Source organism: Terrapene carolina, unplaced genomic scaffold (assembly GCF_002925995.2).
Source record: "Terrapene carolina triunguis isolate 2854851 unplaced genomic scaffold, T_m_triunguis-2.0 Scaffold96, whole genome shotgun sequence".
NCBI classification, from domain to species: Eukaryota; Metazoa; Chordata; order Testudines; family Emydidae; genus Terrapene; species Terrapene triunguis.
Genome location: NW_020664447.1, coordinates 57,682,104 through 57,705,373, shown reverse-complemented (window position 1 = coordinate 57,705,373; position 23,270 = coordinate 57,682,104). Strand labels below are relative to the sequence as shown.

Sequence of the window (23,270 nt, the reverse complement as noted above, 5' to 3'; positions counted from 1 at the left end):
GTTTGAACCTTTTTCTAATGATACGTTCAATAAACTTGCACCTTGTTGCAGTATCCACTGTCTATTGCTTCTTGTTGTGTGGCAACGTTGTTAATGCACTCTTAAGCCCTGGTGCTTCAAAGGGCTCTGCCTGGGCAGATCCAGGTGCCCATGTGGAGCCCTAGAACAGGACTGTGGCCTTATCTTGTTAGTGTCCTTTCACTCTGTCTCTGAAAAATGTTTAGTTGCAGGTTTTGCTTCTTAGACTTCAGAATCTTAACCAGACCAGAAATGCGTGATGCTTTCTATTTAGTCAGGCGGGTTAGCTTCTGTAATTCTCACAAGGCCAATAATGTATAAGACACAGTCCTCCTGCTTTCAAAAATGCAAGAAATTCACTTGAATATGAGCATTTGGTTAATACTGTTTTCAGAGAGAAATAGATTTGAAGCAGAAAAAAAACCATTGTGTATCTCCAGGTTGTACTCAATCCCCTAGTCAATAATTTAAAACAGACCAGGTTGTTTTTGAAGTGAATGCTTTCACCCTTCTTTATTATTACTAGTACTACTACAGGGTGCTGCTGTGGCTGCTGCTGCTCCTCCCCCCAGCAAAACAAATAAACATCTTGTCAGTTCTTCCTCTAGCTCCTTATAACAAGTACGGGTGATCAGTTAGCTAGTCCATTAAAAAGTTAAACCTTCTTTTATTGAGGCAAGCAATTCCAAATCAAATAACCCAGTTCACAGATCTAGATTAGAGCACATAATTGGCATGTATTTTAGGATTGCTGTTAAAGCTATTAAAAAGATTTACTAGGGAAGGAATGGATCCAAAAACCCTAAAGGAAGGAATATGTTGTTTGTGTCAGTGTTACAAATGGACTCGCTTAATACTAAGATCTTCTCTCCCTTTAAAAAAGAAATTGAAATAAATGTAAAAAATAGTATTGAACATTTTTAGTAAGAAGTTATCCTTTTATCCCATAAACTGATACAAATAAATTAACTATTATTTTATTAAAATGCTCATTCTGTCTCTTCATTTTACGAGCAGAAATATTAAGTATTAAGAAATATACAGTACAGTTGTATGTGGCTATAGGATAAAGCTAAAGTAAAATAATTTTAAGATATATTATCTCTATTGGGGTAGCCCAGGATTAAGGCCCCAATCCAGCAAATACTTATGCATGTGCTTAAATTTATGCACATGAGTAGTCTTGTTGAATAATTTGTATGTGTACAGGTAGCACATGCATAAGTATTTACAGGATAGGGGCCTAAGTTTTTCCCAGAGTATTTTAGAAACAATCACCTTTATTCTAAATTTCTGCTTAGGACGAAAGTCTTAAAACTTTTGAAAAAAGTTTTATCCTTTAGGACTGTCTTTCTATGTAAATACTAGTCTACAATTTCTTTCAATTATTAGTGAATTTTTAAAAGGTTTCTTTTTACAACAAATGGAGCCCATCACTTTTGAATTTAAACTTTGAGGTATAAATGATCAAGGCTTAAACATACATTTAGTATAAAACAAACATTAGTATAAATCCTACATGTCTGTGTGTGCTAAGATTTTTTTTTTCAGTCTTGATTTCTTGGCTAGTATAATGTAACAACTTACAACATTCCGTTGCTGTTATTACTGTTGGACTTTGTGCGATGCCATTGAGGCATTTTCAGCTATTAACCTTCCCAAGGGTTCTTTTCAGACAAAATGTTATGCATCAACTCTCATATGAGTGTAAACCTCTAGAACAGCAGTCTCTACTTTGCCAACTTGGCAGCAAGTTCTCTCACTAATAAAAGAGGTTACCTCAGATGGAGATCCCACATGTGCCTGAACTGCTTTTCTTAGGACTATGGAGCGATCCAACGTTTCCTTCTAAATGCATTCAAAAGAGGTGTGGGTTTGCCTTCATAATTGCCCAAAGAATTATATTACATCACTGGAAATTTGTCTCCCAGAGTGAAGAAAATGCTTAGATTTGTTAGTGCAAACAGCTTAGGAAACACTGATAGGCAAAACTAAGAATGCCTTTTGCTGAAATGTAAAAACCGTTTTTGATCCTGCTGAATCCAGTTAAGATGGAAGAGAAAATTGCTATTTAATATCATTTAACTAAAATTGTACTATTATTTGAATCTGATGGTGTCTAATCAGAATAAGAAGCCATATTTGTATGTTGGAGCACTGAAGATCCGGTACCTATCTAAAACACTAATGTATACTATGTGTGAAGAACATAAGTAAAAAGGTAAATGTGCTTGTTTTGTCTTTTGCTTAGGACTTGCAGCAGTATTTGATTCTAATAATTAATGTCTGGATGATTCTTTGAAGCAGGCATTATTTAATGCACAGGGTTGATGTTACATGAGTTATAATGGCAGTCTGTAGATTGCCTCACACAATGCTATTCTGAACTGAGATTACTAACATTTGTGTCTGTGTTGTTTTATACTGGATAGTAATTGAAAAAATCTAACAAGAAATTATGTTCTTCCAACTCTGTTTGAAGTTCCCTTGATGTGGAACTTGGCTAGGCTACTCAAGTGAGCATCTTTGCAGCTCTACAGTTTTAAAAATGAGATATTATGAAAGAGTGCACATTTTGGTTTTAGATGATAACTTTCTCTACAAAGTCCCCTTATTGTGTAGGATGTAGCCAAAGACTTCTAAGTGTAATCAAACTGTGAACAAAAGCACATTATATCCAAGGCTCAAACTGGAAAAAGATGTCATTATGAGCCCCCCCCCCCCAACCCCCATCCCGCATACACACTTTTAAAACAAAGGGTGGGGGGGATGGGAAATGTATACTCTAGCGTCTTTTTCCTTTTCTCTATTGGCAGCTTTGAGAAGTGGGTGTAACCCCATTTGGAGCACTCAGTAGATTAACACAGTGAGCTATGCTGACCACCTTTATCGAGAACTTGTAAATATTGGCATATATGTTTGCAGTCTTAAATCCTAATCTTGTTGTTATTCTTAAGGCTGATGTGCTGCAAGTATTGTCAGCCCGCTGCTGAAAATCTCTGCATTATGTGTCAAAATATGAGCAGAAGAAAGGTGACTTCATTAAAATATTGATAGCTGCATTTTATATTGTTCACCTCTGTGATAAATGTCCAAAAGTGACTATTAGGAGCCTGATCTAACTTCCAATAGAATCTCCTGATGATTTTAATTGGAGTTGGATCAGACACTAAAAATAAGAAATTGTACGGTAGGTTCATTTCACAGTGGTAAAACACATTACAATATGCTACTTCAGATTTCTGAAAACAGGGTCTGATTCAAAGACCATTGAAAGACTCCTATGAACTTCCATGGACTTTGGATCAAGCCCATGATTAGCAGTTTATTTTTTACACAACAAGAAAGAGGAGTAAATTGTAAAAGTGCTGGCTATCTGAGTACTATGAACTATGAAAAAGTTACTTTTAAAGCTGTATTTCTCCTTTGTTTAATAACTCCTATGAAAGTAGTGTTAATAAGAATAAATATCAGGAACAGTCTATAATAATGAATAAGATATATCAATAAACCTTAAAATCCCTTTTATATAGAAATTGGAAAGCCGAAAGTGGCTTTTAAAATCCTTAACTTCACATGCTGTTATAAATTGTATTTTTTAGGTTCCAAATTCAAAGAGGGAAAACTGATCCAACCAGTTACAAGAGCTTGGGGGACAGTTTTAGGACTATTTTCCGGACTGAAGGGTAAGAATACATATGTTATATTTGTCAATTTTATGTGACTGTTTCTAATCACCCAGCTTTCCAGACATTAGAACACTGCTTTCAAATTAACCCTTTCTCCTGTGTTCAGAATTTGGCAAACATTTTATTTGACATAATAAACACAATCTGAAATGTTTTACACATCATTTAGATGCAGGATGCTTAATTATGCTCTTTGTTACACCAGTATGGACTCATTGAATTCAATAGTGTAATACAGGTGTGACTGATTTGGCCTAGAATCTATGCCATTAAAATCCTCTCTATTTAATATATAATAACACCAATCCAGTGCAGCACCAATTTCTGAACTCTGATTAACTGGCATTTCAAGTTAGCCAAGGTGGATAGCCAGCAGTTGCCCTAACTAATGCTCCACAGGAGCAGCTTCTCGGTTCTGTGGAGCATCTAAGATCTTCTCTAGGGCTCCTCCCCCCTGATCCAACAGATCACTTAAGCATGTGCTTAACTTTAAATACATGAGCAGTCTCACTGATGCCAGTGAGTTCAGTGGGATTACTCACAAGTTTAAAGTTAAGTACATTAGCCACAGGACCTCTGCATGATTGATGCTCGCCTATAATAGAGGGGACTCAAATTAGCCAAATCCCAGTTTTATACAGCTTGCCGGCTTACCCCCAAGAACTTTTGAAAATACAATAGAAATCTGATTTTACAATGTATGGATTTTCAATACTTGACTTTACTATGGATGAAATAGAATTGTGCTTTTACGTAAGTACAGAGTAGCAGAACTAGTTGTTTTCAATTCCTGAGTAAAGAAATCTTTACAAATGTTTCCATTAAGTTTGTGACATAGAAGACTGCAAATCCCTCTGCAGTGATTATGTTGCTTTAAGTTACTTTTTGATTCCTGTTGAAGAACTACTGTGCATCACACCTATAAGGCATATGACATTTTAAAAAGCATACAAGAGTTTGCAAAAAATAACAGGATTTCTGTTTTTTCTGATTTGTGTGGGTGTTATTCTTTATCCCTTCTGAAAGGAAAATGAATAATGTATAATTCCTTCATCTAGTTGTTTTAAAAAAGTATAAATCAGGTATAAATCACCAGTAATTCAGTATTTTGAATTCAATGGGCATTTGAGTGTGATATGAATGCAGGACTGGAGGCTTGATGTCTTTTGGGTCTGATCCAAAGCCTACTGAAGTCAATGGAAGTCTTTCTTGATTTTAGTGGGACAACTCACAGTGTGTAAAATTAAGCATGTGTGTGAATCTCTGGAGGTTCAGGGATTAAGTGAATAGAATATTTCCTATTTAGCCAATTTTTGAGCCTTTTTTTTAAATCTTCTATCATTGGGTAGTTTTGTCCAATCCAGGGGTGTAAAGTAATAGAGACAACATGAACTTGAATATACTATTGGAGGTACAAATCCTTCACCCTGTTCTATTTTTATTAGGAAAAGGAACAAATAATTTTCATTTCAATTAAGTTACATTAAAAAGGTAGACTTTTCCCCTCAGATTTATAACCTACCATAAATTTCAAGTAAACAGCCCTTTTTAATATTCTTTAGAATGAGGTTTTTTATATATATCTTTGTGGAGTTTCTCTTCAGCAGTAAGACTCAGACATGTTTGTTGTTGAGGAGTTTTCGTCACATAAATATTGTACTTTTCAATCATTTCTCAAAGACACAAAGACTACTTATCCCATTAATACGACTCAGTTAATGCTGATATTATTGCCATTTGCAAGGAAATGTGTGGTAAATTACCTCAGTCAGATTATATACCATAGCTGTGATGCAGCTTGCCTTCAAAAACAACTTTACAAAATCTCTAGGTCCTGATATGAAATAGAAGGACAATAACCTGCAAAATGGATCTGCTCCTAGTCTTCTCCCATCAGCAACATCACAGATAACTGACCGTAACACTTACATCCCTAATACGCAAAAAGAACAGGAGTACTTGTGGCACCTTAGAGACTAACAAATTTATTAGAGCAGAAGCTTTCGTGGGCTACAACCCACTTCTTCGGATGCATATAGAGTGAAACATATATTGAGGAGATATATATACACACATACAGAGAGCATGAACAGGTGGAAGTTGTCTTACCAACTCTGAGAGGCCAATTAAGTAAGAGAAAAAAAACTTTTGAAGTGATAATCAAGATAGCTCAGTACAGACAGTTTGATAAGAAGCAAGTGTGAAAATACTTACAAGGGGAGATAGATTCAATGTTTGTAATGGCTCAGCCATTCCCAATCTTTATTTAATCCTGAGTTGATTGTGTCTAGTTTGCATATCAATTCCAGCTCAGCAGTCTCTCGTTGGAGTCTGTTTTTGAAGTTTTTCTGTTTTAAGAAAGCCACCCGCAGGTCTGTCATTGAATGGCCAGACAGGTTAAAGTGTTCTCCCACTGGTTTTTGAGTATTATGATTCCTGATGTCAGATTTGTGTCCATTAATTCTTTTGCGTAGAGACTGTCCGGTTTGGCCAATGTACATGGCAGAGGGGCATTGCTGGCCCTAATACGGCTCCCATAGCCTTTTGCTACCAAGCGTTTTCTTCTTTGTTGCATGTCCTTTGATGGGCTTAACTGATAACAAACAATAAGGGAAAACCTTGATAGTGGCATTATCTCAAGAGAACTGATTAGGGATCTGAGTTCTGTGGTATTAACAGGAAGGAAATGTGGAGAATTTTTCTAATTTTGAAAGTGTGTTGACCTCAATCTGGAGTCAGAGCAGAATATTTCTGATGTTTTCAAGTGTTAATGTTCAAACCTGTCGGCAGAAGTAGAGGATGAGTACTGTACAGGGAAAGATTCTAAATTAAGATTATAATCTACCAGTGCGTTGCATGGAGTTTCTAGTGGGTTCCAGCTAAAACTATGAGAGAAATTCTTGCCATCAGTGAAACACTGATTACATTCATCTCTAATATTTTGGCAGAAACAAAAGGTGATTTTCAGAGGCAGAAAAGTGAAATTTCTTTATGAATTTCACCTGATTCTTCTTTTGACCTTAAAGAAGCTAATAAAAGCTGAAAATGACCCAGGCAAGATTGTGGGATTTATTGTTTTACAGGGATGGAACACTTTCTATAGTGTGGGCTTCTTTCATCCAACATCAAGCATGCATGTGTTCTTGTCAACCTATTGTTTGCTTGAAAAAGGACATTTTGTGTTTCCCTTCTAGTATTCCCTGGTAAGGTTGGAGGTGTTATTTTGTAATTCCTCTGCTGTGTCATAGAACAACTGGTATTGTTCGGCGCTGTTCCTCACAAAGAGTTGCTACCTTGGAAAACTTAAACTGTTTCGACTTATGGTCGTGTTGTAGCTGAAGTACAAATATCTCTAATGTAGACAGGCCTTAAAATGGCATTGAAGACTCAAAGACATAAAGTCTGCCCCTCGGTGCCTTTGTCCCATCTTACATGATTAGACACACAAGGGGTTTTACCACTGACTTCAGTTGAATTAAGATTTCATCCTGAGTCTTCAACAGTAGAACTGGGTGAATTTTTTCAGCTGACACTTTTTTTTTGTGAAAAATTCAGACTCAGGTTGCCTGAAACATTGTTTCATTAAAAAAAATCTAAAAATGATAAAATAAGATTATGAGAAAAATCAAAACAATGATTTTTGTGTTTCTTAATTTCTTTCAGTTTTTTTTTTAAGTTAAAGCTCAGACTCATAGGGTCAAACAAAACATTTCATTTGATCTGAAACAAAAATGTTCTTGACTTTTCGGTTTGTTGGAAATTTTGAAATGTTTTCCTGTTGAGTCAACCTAAAATGATTTGGGGGAGAGGGGAATGGGAGGGTTGCCAACAAACCAAAAAAAATCATTTATTCACACAGCTCTGTTCAACTATTAGTCTACTAGTCTGTCTCCATTAGGGATTTTTGCACTGGACATATACTAGTGCAAAAAACCCCTAATGTAGACAGATCAGAAGAAGTAACAGTTTAAGTGCCACAAAGAAGAAGCTATTTCTGAGGGATGACAATGAATACTATGAGTTGTTCTATGGCACTGACGTATGGAAGAGGATATGGAGGGAGCAAATTTATAGAGTACGAAAAAGTAACTGAAGCAGCAGCATGTACAAAAAATAAATGTACTGCCCTGTGACAGAGGCTCTTTATAGTAATTAATGAACTGTAAAGTAATTACTCAGTTTTTCCAGGGGCATGGAGGGAGGCAGGAGGTCACATGGTGACAGTCATCTATCCATGAGTACCAGCTTAAGGGGGGAAGAGACTGAAAGAAGAAGGTATAGAAAAGACAGTTTGATAGACACAGTCAGCGATTTTGGCTTAAAATAAACAGATATCAACAAATAACCCAGAAAAAAAATGTATGAAATAGGAGCTGCTCTGTCAGTCCCAAGTCTGGAGGCAACTGCCCAAAGAGGAATTATGAGAGTGCTCGCTCAGCATGAGGGACAGAAATCATAAAGAGGAGACAGAGAAAGATTCATTCCAGAGTAAAATATTTGAGTTCATCCAGGGAGAAATTCACTTCTGTGAAGTGGGCCAACGAAAAGCTAAGGCACCACTTAAATCCCACATGGGACCTATTCTGAAGACTTAAGTGGGACTTAAATGGTGCATGGGCCTTATGCTGGCCGTCTGCACAGGAGCAAATTTCACCCATGATAAGACAGTGGCTCAGCCAAGTTTAGATACACTGATCTGAACTCCTCAGTTGTTTTGTTCTAATCGTTAAACCATGTGATCTCCTGGCCTTATATTCTTGCCATATAAGGCTATTCTGACTGAATAATCACTGAGCTGAGATTTTAGAGAAAATGGTATCCTGCCATATATAATTGAAATATGTGTTGAACTATGTGGTCACAAAATCTTGACCAGATGCCGTAGTATGCAGCTGATTTTTTTTCTGGCTAATAAATACTATGTTGACAGTACTTCCCATCTGGCCCATCTCATAAAAAAGAAGCTGTGTACATAAATAAAATATAAATAACCAGTTTGTACAGTCTTTAAGGGTTTTCCTTGGTTTCAATACAGATTTGGTTTGTGGATTGGTAGGATCAAACAGCAAAAGACTAAGGGCTAGAATTCTCTGCTTGTGTAAATTGATGCTGTTCAATTGAGAATTTGGCCCTGAGTGTGTATTTTTAAAAATGGCAGAGAACACCCCAAAAAAATGGTTTTGGAGTGCAGGTGAAACTATGCTTAGCTCATTGCACATTTCTTTGTAAGTCTAAAAAATTAAAATACCGTAAAGTTAAAAGGTATGTTGTGGCCTGGTTTTATTTTTTGTTTAAATGTCATTTTAATTGTTTCATATGATAAATTTCATTATGTTTTGTTTCCAAAATAATAGTAAATACTGCCAGATTTTTTTTAATTGGGTAATGTTTTTACTTCCATTAACTAATAAGTAATTAAAAACTCATGCAAATGAATGTTTGTAACTGGCTGACCTTTAAAGGCATGTACTATATTTTTCTATCGTCTCCTAAAGTGTATAAAGTCCAAAGTTTTGTAATTAAGACACATGAGATTTTTTTTCCGAAATAAGAATTAATTGGAACTTCAAACAGTGGGTGTTGTGCGAGGCATTAGCTTGATTTATGCAATGCGAGCTACCCATTCAAAAAAAATCCCATTTCTTGGCTAGCCAGTTCTTCTCATTGTATTTATAGAACCTCTTTTATTGCATCTAGCACTGATCTGACATTGCCAGTTTTGGGTACAGTTTCTTCAGCTGCTCAATCTGCATGCCTTTTACCAATCCCCCTTATTTTCAATGACTTTTTAAAAAGTAAATGTGACAAGCTTTAGTAGCCAAAGCCTGTGAGTCATTCTGCCTGTCTTTTTCTCTTCTGTATTCCAGCCACTGTCCTTATCAGTGCTTATTACTGCTTTTCAGTTTTGCTCATATTAAGGAAGGCATTTCTTTCCAATACTCTTTGACAATGTAACCACACATAAGGTAGGTAAACATAGTGGATAAACCAAATGTGGAACAGGGAATAACAGGGTAAACAAAATGTTGTTACTAAGGGCCTGCTTCTACAAATGTTTTCTTCTGGCCACAATGCTTGCATCCTCAGTACTTATTTAAGCCAATGGGACTGCACAAGTAATTATCACCGTGAGCTAGAGTGGCACAGCCCTTACTTGCCTGTGCAGAGGTTTAAGTGAGAGTAAGCTCCTCGTACTGCCCTGCTCGCTTGGCTGTGCTCAGATTGTGACACTAGAGATGGGAAGGAGAGCAGGGGCTCCTAACCCAGCATTCCCCACATCCCTAACACCACCAACCACCTCACCAATTGCTGGCCAGAGTAGCTGCCTGTTCCCATGGGGGCAAGTAAGCTGTACCATGTAAAAGAGATAAAATAACTTTGCCCTGGGAAGGGAGTAACTGTGTGATCTGCTCCTGAGGCAATGTGCAGCTGCACACCATCTCTTCCTCAGGACAGATTCAAAGGTTATGATCTACCCTGTGCCAAGAATTTGTGTTTTCAGGGTCAGTCCCTAAAATGCTGCTCAACGTTCTGAATATGTCTTTACATCTTTATTTACTACCATGCCTGTTTAATGAAAAGTTACCCCTACTATGCTACTGCTGTATCATAATAGAAATGTCATGGTTGCACAGAACACTACCTCATCATAAACATTCTCCATGGTCTCTTTAACCATTCACTTTTCATCATTCCACCCTTCTTCTCAAATAGAAGGAAGAGTCAGAGCAGCAGAAAAAGCATTTCAAATTTAGTCATTTGCAGAACACTGTCACTTTCAAAGGCCTTCAAGACTCTTTCCATCCACAAAATAGTCTGACAACTACAAAAGTGGAAATAAAAAAATCTATGAGAGGCCTTCTAGGTGGAAATAAATTGTCCCCACAGGGAATTAAAATCTTCAAAGTAGGATCCATCCCTTGAACTTTTTTTTCTTGTCTTACAAGAAAACGGGAGCCACAAAACATAAAATTTAATTGAGATTTACTAAAGTAGGGCTCCGTCTGACAGAGCATTAAAGGTCACATAGCTTTCTATTAAAGAGAAGCTGGAGTATTAACTTCAGGGCTTTTGCTAACTTCTGCTGGAATCTTCCAATTGCTGCCTATTGCCACAGCTTCTTGAATCCTATCATGCCGTGAACAACTTTCTGTTCAGCTACTCTAATTAATGGTTGTACATTTGGATTTCTCAGTTCGGGTTAGTTTCAGAGTTAGTGTGTATATTGACAGTTCTTTGACAGCAGAAGTAAAATGACCATGAGTATATCTGTTTATTGAGAACTGACAGGTTTATAGCCAACATAAAAATAATCTGATGTTTATTGGGGCAAATGTTTGGACAGAGGATTAACTGAAACTGCTGAGCAGAAAAAAAAATTTCATTCTTTTCAGACTCCAGATAGGAGGTTAGATCAAATTATATGAACTTTTTTTTGTCACTGTCTTCCTCACCATTGCATCCATCTATGTTATTGATAGTGACTTCGATTTGAATATGAAATGTAAGAATAAACCAACAATCTATTAGAATATATATGTTACATTTATTTTAAACACATGTGGGATTATGTTTTATATTAAACATTGGAAATTATACTCATCTGCGCTGTCCTAATTTTGAGTTAAAAGCATTACAATTATAGATGCTATTGTTTAAGGTCTGTGAGCAACAACATTATTATAAACCTGGATTTTCATGAGCTTGTAACTTCATCAGTAAATATTGTTCTTGGCTATAATATCTTGAGGAATCTGTTACTTTGGTTGGTCGATTTGTCTGAAGAGAGCAAAGTAGAATTTTATGGGTTCCCAATTTAGTAAAACATTGAATGTAAAAAATTAAAATTTGACATGCAGTTTAGTCTTTCTTGAATCTGGATGGTCTTTGGAGAGTACAAAATGAAATTGTTTCTCTTAGTCTATTTAAGACTGTATTACCTGGTGGCGACATTAGATGTTTAATCTATTTGGTTAAGGAATACTTTCTGAATCTGTTTTTAGTTTCATTAAGCTTTGAGCCATATTTATTGCTGGTCCCGCTCCACTGACTTCAGTAGAGTTACACTAGGACTAAGATTAGAGTTGTTTTTTTTAAAAAATAACTTGGGGGAGAGTGAATAGAAATAAAGTTTGCTTAGGGTTCAGTTGTCTTTTTACCAAAATGAATGATAACTTAGATGTGTCACTCTTGTAAAAGATGATAGCTTCTTGCAAAGTTGACTTATTGCATATTTGTATATTTGGTAGCTCATTTTAGAAGTGTATTTATATACAGTGTGTTGAGTGAGACAAATTTTGCTTACATTATACACAGAGGAACATGAATGCAACTGGCCTGGTCTACACTACAAACTTTTGCTGGCATAGTTATGTAGGTCAGGGTTGCGAAGAGGTGTGATCTCTAACTGACATAGCTGTACTGGCAAAAGCCTGCCATGTAGACGACAGTTATGCTGGCTGGTATAAGCTGTGTCCATACTAGGAATGCTTTGCCAGTTTAGTATTCAAGTGCACCTGTATTGGTAAAGCGCTTCAAGTGTAGACTGGATACACAATTCTGATTTTATTTTCAGGATTAACAACTTCAAGGGAAAAAAATTATATATCGAGCACTACAGCTGAGATGAATTACGAACTGCGCTGACTCATTATAATTGCCTTTAATGATGATATTACATTCCTATTATATAACCCTGATAATTTTCCTATATTGTAAGATGTTAAAATAAACAAACTAAAAAAATTAAATTAAATAAATTTTAAAAGAAAGTAGTTACTGAGCTTTTGCAGGAACTATTTTTTCATAACATGTTATTGCACAGTGATATACTCTGATCTCAGTGGAAACACCATCTTGTCTTATGCTTTCTTATAGACTTCCATTGAGATCTCAGTAAAACAAAATGATTTGAAACAGTGCACTGCCATAAAAAATGAAGACATAAGTACTAGTTTTCCTTGCTTTTGGGTGCTTAAGTTAGATGCTAAACTCTTTACATTACTTTTAAGTTAAGCCAAAAACTACATCCTTTAAAGTGGTGTTAGAGAACAAGGACATTTTGGTATTACATATTTATTTACCAGCAATGACTTCCAGACCAAATTTTCACAGTCTGCAAGCCAAAACAAGCCCCTTCTAAACTCTTTTTTTTGGGGGGGTCACTTTGTAAGTGTGCCATTGCCAAGCCTGTTTATCTGAAAATCAAGGTGTGTATTTTCTGCATTATACATGCTCCATGGACATCAATAGCAATAAAAACTCTGGAGCCAGAATTTATCTGGCAATTTTTTTTATGATACCTTCAGGCAGAAAACAATCCAGCTTGATCTTCTAGAGCTACTTACAACATTTTGGGTCTGCACAGTGCTGACTGTGTTAGTAAACTAAGCATATATGGCTCAGAAGATGCTCAAGGCTGTTCTGCTCAGAATTGCCTTCATGTCTGCAGAATCTGGTAGCCTTAGAATAATTTCTGCCTTGTTCTTGAGTCCATCAAGCCAGCCTGCTGTATATGGCAATTTGCATATGACCATAAACAGCCCCAGGCAGTGGCAGAGGTAGGACATAGAACTGCACAAATCTTGGCAGTTCTGGCTCGGGTAGGTAAGTGGGTGGGTGAATGCTGGAGGGTGTCTGGAGGTTCTGGGTAGGTGGGTGGGTGGTGGAGGATGGCTGGAACTGCTGGAGAGAGTCTAGGTTCTTGGACTAGATGCATGGTAGAAGTTGTAAGATAGCTGGGTGGGAAGTTGGGGGTGTCTGTCTGAGGAAAAACTGAAAGCTGTGTGTGGGAACTGGTTAGGCTATCTGCAGGGTAAGGTGGGGGTTGGGCGGGCTGTGTGTGGAGTAAGCTGAGTGTGGGTATAAAATGGAGGGTTGGGGTTGTTTGGGGAGCTGGGTTTAAACTGAGGGCTGGCTGTGGGGTTGTGTGTCTGGAAGATAGGGGTGGTGATAGGAGATGGATGTGTGGCCCTCCCCACTGGCTGTGGCTGTTCCTCTCATCTTCTTCCTTACTGTGATCCAATAGGGGAGCAGAGAGAGGGGAAAGACAGAGTGATTGCCAGCCTGCTGGCAGCTGCCAGCAGTAATTGCTGCCCATTCCTGCAGCCCAGCTAGATGTGTGACATCTCAGCTGGGCGGTGGGAATTCATGACACAGCTGCCAGATGAGTGAGTGTCACACCAGATGCATGACACTTGGCTGCCCTATGCATGAAGCCCTAAATGGAGTTGCTAGTCAGGAGGAGGTGACATGGCAAAACCATGCCCCAAATCTAGGGTTACCATCCGTCCGTATTTCCCCGGACATGTCCGGCTTTTGCGTCTCTAAATAGCCGTCCGGGAGGAATTGGTAACAAGGTTAAAATGTCCGGGGGTTTTTTCTCCCTCGCCTCCCTCCCTCCCTTCCATGCAGAGTGCAGCTGCAGATTGGGCGGCTGGGCCGATTAACCCGCTCCCATTGGCCTCCAGCAGCCAGAGCCCTCCCCTGCTCCCCCCTCCCTCTGTCCGCAGCCCTGTGTAACACACAAACCGACCCATCAGGCAGCGTGTTTTGCAAACACGTGGAGCCAGAATGGTAATGGGAGTCCGGGGGGGCAGTCAGGGAGCGGGGGAGTGTTGGATGGGTCCCCGGCCTCCACCTGCCACCCCCCCTCCGCGCATCCTCCCCCATGTGGACCCCCCCTTCCTGCCTGCCTCTCCCTTGTCTGCTTGTACTGCCAGAGCCAGCAGCAACTGCTGTCTGCTGCCCCCGGGTCCTAGTGCCCCCCATCCACTAATGGGAAGACAGGCTGCCCTTACCCTGCCCTTCCACCCTAGCCCTGAGCCTCTCCAACGCCCCAAACCCCTCAGCCCCAGCTCTCATCCCCCCACACCCTAATCCTCTGCTCCATCCCTGAGCCCCCTCCTGCATCATGAACCCCTCATTCTCAGACCCACAGCCCTCACCCCTGCATCCCCTCCTATCCCCAAACTCCCTCCCAAACCCCTTCCCCCTTCCCACACACCCCCTCCTGCCCTCAAACTCCCTCCCAAAGCCTGCACCCCCTCCCTTTGCACCGCCTCCCACCCCCAAACTCCATCCCAGAGCCTGCACCCCTCACCCCCTCCTGCACACCCACCCCTGCCCCAGCCCGGAGCCTGCACCCAGCACCCAAACTCTATCCCAGAACCTGCACCCCTCCTGCACCCTAATCCCCAGCCCAGGACCTGCACCCCAGACCTCCTCCCCCCACCCAACCCCCCTCCCAGAGCCTTAGGCAGGTTGGGGGGATGGGTTCTGGGCACCACCAAAATTTCTACAACCCTGCCACCCATGCGAGTGGATAAGGGTCGGGGCAGTCAGGGGACAGGTAGGGTCCGGGGGGGGCAGTTAGGGTGGGGGGTTCTCAGCAGGGGGCAGTCAGGGGACAAGAAGCAGGGGGGGTTGGGGTTCTGAGGGGGGCAGTCAGGGGGTGGGAAGTGGGAGGGAGTGGATGGGGGCGGGGCGGGGCTAGGGCGGGGCTCCCCCCCCCCAGTGTCCTCTTTTTTGATTGTGGAAATATGGTAACCCTACCCAAATCCTCTTCCCTCAATGGCTGTTGCAGAGTGGGAATTTACTTCCACTGAACAGGGTCAGGAGTTTCTCTGAAATCCAGAGACCAGACCAAGATCCATCCTTCCCCACTCCCTGTGGGTACACTTCACACCTAGCAACTTGTGCTACTTGTTTAACCCCAGCTGGTGTGAGAGGAACAGACCCAGAACTGGGAGGTGTGGCGCTGAGGAGGCCTGTAACCTGGCCTTGGATCCTCTCCATATAGCTAATTTTCCCTCTCTTTGCCCTTGCACATTTGTTAACCTTCCTGTGTGTGCGTTGCCCACTGTATGGCCTGCACATGTATCCTTCTGCTATTCAGTTGTGTCTACTGCAGAAATGACAGACTTCATCGAAAGGAGTGTGATTTGAAATATTGGAAATGGCAACTATATTCATGTGTAAAATATTATCACCTGAAAATCTCCAAGTGTTTTGCAAACAACTAATTAAACCTCAGAACACCCCTGTGAGGTAAGTAAATATAACAGGAAGTGTAAAGGGCAGAATGTCAGCTTTAACTATGAACCTTGTGCTTTTGTGGTTTTAACATTGACTCTTAGGGCTAAATTTTCAAAACCTTGTGCTTGCTTTGCATGTCTTTAAAGAGGTAGTGCACAGGATTAGATGAGTGTTTGCATATTTTCAGTGAGCATGAATTTATTGACAGGAAATTTATGCTTGCAAAATCTAGGTAGGGACATAGAGAGTTATTTTATGCATAATGAAAATGTTCAGCTGCGTTTAAACTAACCACTAGGAAATGAAGATCTCTATTTGTTTCTCCAGTTCTCCTTTCAACATTAAGACCCCCATATTACAATTGGATTTCAGTAGGGCGCCACATGGAATGAAGGCATCCATCCATGTGGATCCCATCTCAGGACTGGGGCCTGTATCATGTGCTCTCACAATGAAAGGAAAATAGATGCCATAGCATGGATTTTAACTTTTTGGTGTCATTTTATGGAAGAAATTGCAGCTTTCCTGATGGAAGATGAATAATAATTGTTGCCCTTTTAAAAATAGCTCACAATGTTTCTGCATATGTTTTCAATGTGATGTAATTTTTCTCAGTACACTCCCCAATGTCGTTGCACTCACTATATCTGCATCCCTGCTTTAAATAGACTCCTGTGCAATATGGTGTACAGATGATATTCCTGTTTTCCATTTTGGCTGGTTGTTTATCTCTCTTTTAGAATTGTGTGTTCCCCATGTCATTTACATTTTCTGCTTCAATGAATGTCAAACTCTTAGATTAGAACCACTCTATAGCATTGCATAGAGTCTATGAGGGTATTAAAATTAGGTTTAACTTTTGGGGGAAGGAGGTGGAAAGATTCTGTGATTTTTAAAATTTTCGTTATGTATTTTGAGACTGCTATTTATATTTTGCTTGAAAAAATTTGAGCAAATATAGCTAGCATGAGGAACAAATTCTTAGATTACGTGTAGGCTTAGAAAGATTTGATTTTTTGGTATTCGGTAAATGTCAATTTCACTGTACACACACATGAAAATATATTTCCATCAACAATAATAGAAATTTACAGAAAAGCAAAGTAAGAAAAATGCTGCTTGACAACTTATTAGACTTTGATTTAACGATACACCTCTACCTTGATATAATGCTGTCCTCGGGAGCCATAAAATCTTACCACGTTATAGGTGAAACCGCGTTATATTGAACTTGTTTTGCTCCACCAGAGTTTGCAGCCCCCCCCCCCCCCCGAACACTGCTTTACCGCGTTATATCCGAATTCGTGTTATATCGGGTAGCGTTATATCGAGGTAGAGGTGTATTATTTTTTCTATTTTGTCCTATGAGATTGAAAATTTGTGTTTTAACAGTCATAAAACTTTAATTTTTTGAACTATTCAAGCATTTTTCAGCATTTTCTGTCATTAAATAATTGTCTGACCTTCCCATAATTTCCCGCAACTGTGAAAATCAAAATTGATAAAAATAGAAAATTCTTAAAAATAAACATTGATATAGTCTGTTGAAATTATACATTCTGCCAAGCTAGTTATGTAGGTGAAATACATCATGCTTTCTTATGAAAATTGATACTCACATTTTATGTAGAAATTTTGTCTCTTATTTCCACACACAGATATTACAAATCTCAAAAAAATCTTGACTTATTTTTCTGTTGTTTGAAAATAAAAAAGTATGTTCCATCGAGTGTGTGTGTGTGTGTGTGTGTGTGTGTGTGTGTTTTAGTTATACAGGAGGTCAAACTGAATGATCACAGTGATCCCTTCTGACTTTATAATCCATTCATCTATAAAATATTCATGCAAGGTAGTGTTGGTCTGTTACTGAAAAAAGGAAAGGAAAGAAAAAAGAATTTATAATCAAGAGAAGCTCAGCTAACAAACCCAGAGTAGTTGGTTGTCTCTGCTAAAATGATCAGCAATGAAACAATAATAATGATACCAACCTCTTCTATAGTTCTTTTCATCTGTAGACCTCAGAACACTTTGCTACAGGAGTAGGGTGACCAGACAGCAACTGTGAAAAAACGGGACAAAATACATCAGTGCTCCTTTCAATATGCTCATTTGTTTTTCCACTGGAACAGAATGCAGTGAAATTATATATATCTATGTATATTTATTAGGACCATACGGGCCAGATCCTCAGCTGGTGTAAATTGGCGTAACTACATTGCATTCACTGGAGATATGCCAAGTTAGTGTAAATCAGTTTCACAACAACAAAGTCTCTGGAGATATGCCAGGTTAGTGTAAGTCTGTGTAATGACAACTCACTGGAGACATGTGAGTTCAGTGTAAATCAGTGTAACAACAATTAAGTCACTGGAGATATACCTGTTTACACCAGCTATCTGGCTCATATGTTTTTTTAGTTTCATATCAGATCTTTTAAAATCTGTTAAATATTGCTGATGTTCTGACTATTTCTATGCAAGCCCTCCACAAGTGCATCAGTAGAACATATATCAGACCTACATTTATTAGTATTGCCTTGTGATAACTCCTAGAAGCCCCAATTAGAGATCAGCCCCGTTGTGTACACACATAATAAAAAGATGGTGCTTGCCTTAAATAGCTTACAAGGTAGTTTACCCATCTATTGTATTTAGTAAAACATCAGCAGCACTTAATTTACACTCCTTGCTTATAATTTTGCTATATGAAGACATTTATATTTTTATCCACACAGTGTTAATTAATCTGTCTCAGCTACACAGTATTTGCCATCTTATTTAAATGGGTTCATTCTATAATTCTGCTTTCAAAACCTCCTTTGAACCAGGCACAGAAATGATTTACAACATTATTTTATCTGTTTATAGGCCTACCTGTGCTATTTTTTTTGAAGTATGAATTTTCTTTTTTCAGAGAAACAATATAATTAACACTTTATGTGTATGTGTTATAATCAATGAGTTTAAGCTTGGTTTGCAAACAAAACGTACAGCACTAATTAAGCTCTGTATTCTGGAAGCCTGGCTGTAGAATACAAGCTAAAGATCCTAACATCTATGGTCCTGGGTGCAAGTGGATAACATATGGATGCGTTCAGTGAGTCTACTCACATGTGTGAGGTTACTCACATGCATAAAGGTTTGCAGGATCGGTCTGTGTCATCATAGAGTTAGAGTGACCATACATCCCATTTTGGGCGGGACAGGCCCTATTATAGGCTCTATCCTGGCTGTCCTGACAACTTTTTTTCCAAAAGGAGACATTTGTCAAGTTTGTTCTTCCTGACATGATCAGTTGGCAAGAGCAAACAGGACTGCCAACTTTTGTCAAAAAAGTGGGTTGCAGTGCAGAGGGGGCGAGCAGAGATGCCAGCCCCCCACAGGGGAAAGGAGGGTTGTGGGGGGAGAAGTGTTTCCGCATGTGGGGGCCCCGCAGGGTTCCAGTGACTGGGCAACAGCCTCCTGCGGGGGCCCCATAGGGTTGCAGCAACCAGACAACAGCCTCATATCGGGGGGGAGAAACAGGGTTCCAGCAACCAGGCAACAGCATGGGGGGGCCCTCAGGCAAGTGGCTGGGGTGTCCTGTTTTCTCTTTGGGAAATATGGTCACCCTACATAGAGTCATAGCGTTTAAGATCACCAGATCATCTAGTCTGACCTCCTCTATATCAACACCACCCAGCACCTGCACAGTAACCCCTACAACTGAAATTACACCAACGTATTACAACCCACAGGGGCAAGATTATTATGTGCCCCAGGCAGAGAATAGGTGGGGACCAAGGTGCACCAATGCCAGACCCCCCACCCTCTCTCTTTCACCCCAGTGGCGGGAAACTGATTAAGTGAGATATAGACCCAAGTAATCCTGGCAAGTGAACCGCACCCACATGCTGCAGAGGAAGGTGAAAAAAAACCCAAGATCACTTCCAATCTGACCTGGGGGAAAATTCCTTCTTGACCTCACATTTGGTGATCAGTTAGACCCGGAGCATGTGAGCAAGAACCAGCCAGCCAAGAAGCTGAGAGAGAGCATGCTTGATGCCACCTCAGAACCCTCATCTCGCCCCATCCAATGTTCCGGCTCCAACTGTAGACATCACTGATGCGTCAGAAGAAGGAGATTTCAAAAACAAAACAGAATGCATGGGGGTGGGAGGGAATCCCTTCCTGACCTCTGCAGGTGGCTCATGTATTGTATGCTTCAGTTCATTATGGATAATAGAGGGTACTGTGTATTCTAATAGATGTACATAATTTTGATTTTTTTCTCTATACTATGTGGGTTTTTTGTTTTTAACCTGGCATATTTACAGAATACAGTGAATTTGCTTTACTTTTAATACATACTAGAGGTTTTATTTGCCAAAATGGTATAAAATTTTAGACTAAAAGTTGCCTTCCTTATTTAATAAAATAGTCTTAGTGTGTTCTAAAGAGCTGCTGTTTGCACTGCTGCATGTGACAGATGCATGCAAATTAAGAACAAGAGAAAGCACACATTCCATGAACACTGGAAAAGATTTTTGACCATTATCAGACATGTTTTTAAATGCTTTCATTTTACAGTGGTGTAAATCTGGAGATAGTCCCTAAGGCTTGATTGAGTCTGGTGATTCTTGACCCTGCCAGTCCTAAACTTCCCAGATAGATCAGGCCAATGTCCCTGAGTTTCTATCACCCCCTACCCCTGGCTCCACAGAGGGAAGTGCATGCTTTCCAAGTGTGGTACAGTGACAACACTCCCTCTGTTCTTCAACTGGCATAATACTCCTGACTGGAGTTCCCACATGGGGCAGGTCACCTCCAAACTATTCTCTACTTCAAGCTGTGGCACAATACTTCAGTTGAGCCCTGAAAACAAAATGATTAAATGTCTTCTGTTGTTTTGAAACTGCATACATCTGTGCATCTCTGGTGCTGCAAACAGTTTCCATGGGTTGTACACTTACATTTAAAAGTAAAGGAAACTGGATCTAGCCCTAATGGTTATGAAGAAATCCTCTCAAATTTGAACCAATGCAATGTTGCTTCTGAGTAGTTTGTAGATTGCTGAACCAATAGTTCTAAAAACTGTATACTGCCTTTTTCCTCTCACTGGGGTGGTAACTCTGAAACCTAATGATGAGGCCATTATCCATATTGTTAATTATCTAAGTGTAATTACACCAGTGTAAAATTGGAACTTAATGTTTAATATTTTCCAAACATAATTGCAATAGAAAATACATAATGGAAAGCAATATTTATTTCAAATCTGTGTTATGTTATTTTTTAAAAAGAAGCAATGTTATTTATTCCTCTGTTATTTTGGGTTTTGCTAGCTCTTAATAATTAACTTTTCCTTTAAAAAAAATCTTCCATTATGTCAGAGGAAAAAAAATCAGTACACACAGAACATGTACTGTAAATCACTTTTATGTCTTTTAAAACAGCTGACTTTGCATTTTTATTACATTGTTTGAAAAAGTATCTTTTCATCTGGAAAGAATCAGTTTAAATGTGATTGTCAACACAACTAAGCCAATTTTCTGTTTAAAATGGCTGCTTGTGAAGCTTAGAACTATAATTATGCCAGGATTTTCTTCACAGACATTAGTTACTAGGGCCAGGAGAATTTAAGTGGGATGTGCACAGGAAATACCTGGCAGACAGTGTAGAATGTACTTTGAACATAAAGTAAAGCACTTTTATTTAGCTTACAGGAAGCATATAAGTAACTATGAGCAACAATCATTGCTTTTAGGTGAAGAGCCTTCCTTTTAAATTATGAAGGGATGTTTGGCAATGTTTTGTGAAATTCAATTAAAATTTCATAGATGTGCTTGTAAAAGGGTGCGGAATACAAATATTTTTATTTGGTGGGGGAAATTATTTGGTGATCAATTTTTTATATATTTTGATCAAATTAATCAGGAGATATAATTTTAGCATATTTCTTTCATTTTCAGACTTAAAGTATATTTGTTTGTAACAGATCTACTACAATTCCCTCCAGTCAGTCTCTGTGTATCCACCATCTCAGTTTCTTTACACAGCTTTCCCCTTACCTATAATAACTTTTAATTTGTCATTTCATCGCTTATTTAATTCAGTATAGTAATTGATTATTTAACTCTAAAATGCATTTCGGGATTAAATGTATATGAACGATCCTATGCAAAATGTAGTATTGTATTCATTGATCACACTTTCACATTAACAGATGTACTTGAGATTTACATTTTATAAAAAACTTTGTTCCCTGTTTTAAGTAGTACATTGTAAAGAATTTCATAATACTGAAAATTAGACCAGCACCTTTCAATACATATTCTTGGTACACTTCATTTTTCAATTTTCAGAAGGCGTAAAATACTTTATTAATGAACTGTTGCCTTTGGATTATGAAATATACAATGAAAACATATGTATCATCTTGTTTTGTTCTAATAAATAGGCTAGTTGTTTTATTAATGTTTAGAGTTTAATCCATATATTAGACACTTCTAAGATATTGTTTTAAAGGAAAGAGTTTGTGTCCATCAAATATTCTCATGCAGATTTTTTTTTCCTTTGAGAGATAGCGCACTCACTGCAGCAATGACTATTAAAAGTGTGCTAATCTTTCATCTCTGACCAGATTTCCAAAATGCTGTTTGTAATTTTCTTTACACAAGTTGGGCAGCATTTGAAGACTTTATATATCTCATCCCTCAGGTGCTGTAGGAATCTTAGTGAACTAGATGCCCCAAAAATATTCATGCTTGACCATTGAAGGAGGACTATTAATCTAAATCAGAAGACAGTGACATTAATACAATGTGGGTGCAATTAGTAATAAATCCATGACAATCACATAGGTTTTCAATGGAATTTACTCTAAACAAAAGGGCATAAATGGGGAATTCACATTTCATGGAGGGTTTGTTGGTGGGTTTTTTTCCCTACTTATAGAAGCACTTTTCTTCCATGTACAACTAAATCATTCTCCAAAGCACACTGAGATTGTGCATTCTAAAAATAATTGGAGTCAAATTGTGAGAAATAAGGCATTAGCCTGTTTGAAATGGCTAAAATACCTCAACACTCAAAAATGATCATTAGAAATATTTTTAATGGGGCTCCGTTTTGCTGTAGTCACTATTTTATTTTATTCTGTATTTCTCTAATTTTTTTCCTTTTGTTATTGTTATTATTTATATGATAAACACTGTAACAGTTTCCACAACACATTTATGTGAAACACACTGCATCTTCTCACAGGAACACATACTCAGAAACACAAAATTAAACAATGTTGTCAACTTCTGTCACGCTAATCTTGTTTTGAACATTCTCTTTCACAGTAAACCAGAACATAGTTTTTTCTAAAGTTCTTATGTATCATGTGAGGCAGAAACTGTTACTAAAAGTCCCAGACTCTGGCTATGCACATGGGATCTGTTCCCATGTGGGCAAAAATAGGTGTTCTTTAAAGCCTGTCTTCCACCTTTATGCATGTGGCATACTTCGTTTTTGCCTGAACCTGCCTATGTGTTGTTCTTTG

The 23,270-nt window shown here is 38.7% G+C and overlaps 1 protein-coding gene across 3 annotated transcripts in view; it reads left to right on the top strand.

Moving 5' to 3' along the window:
* The window catches only part of SLC25A21 (solute carrier family 25 member 21), a 157,177-nt gene that overhangs the window by 65,608 nt on the left and 68,299 nt on the right, over nt 1-23,270 (top strand). For 2 of the 3 annotated variants that reach the window (XM_029911510.1, XM_029911509.1), the window contains exon 3: nt 3,621-3,704. In XM_029911510.1, coding sequence (XP_029767370.1) covers nt 3,621-3,704 — 84 coding nt within the window. Of the gene's footprint in view, nt 1-2,175; nt 2,240-3,620; nt 3,705-23,270 lie in introns of those variants that run through there. The other variant, XM_029911511.1, reaches the window with a different exon arrangement.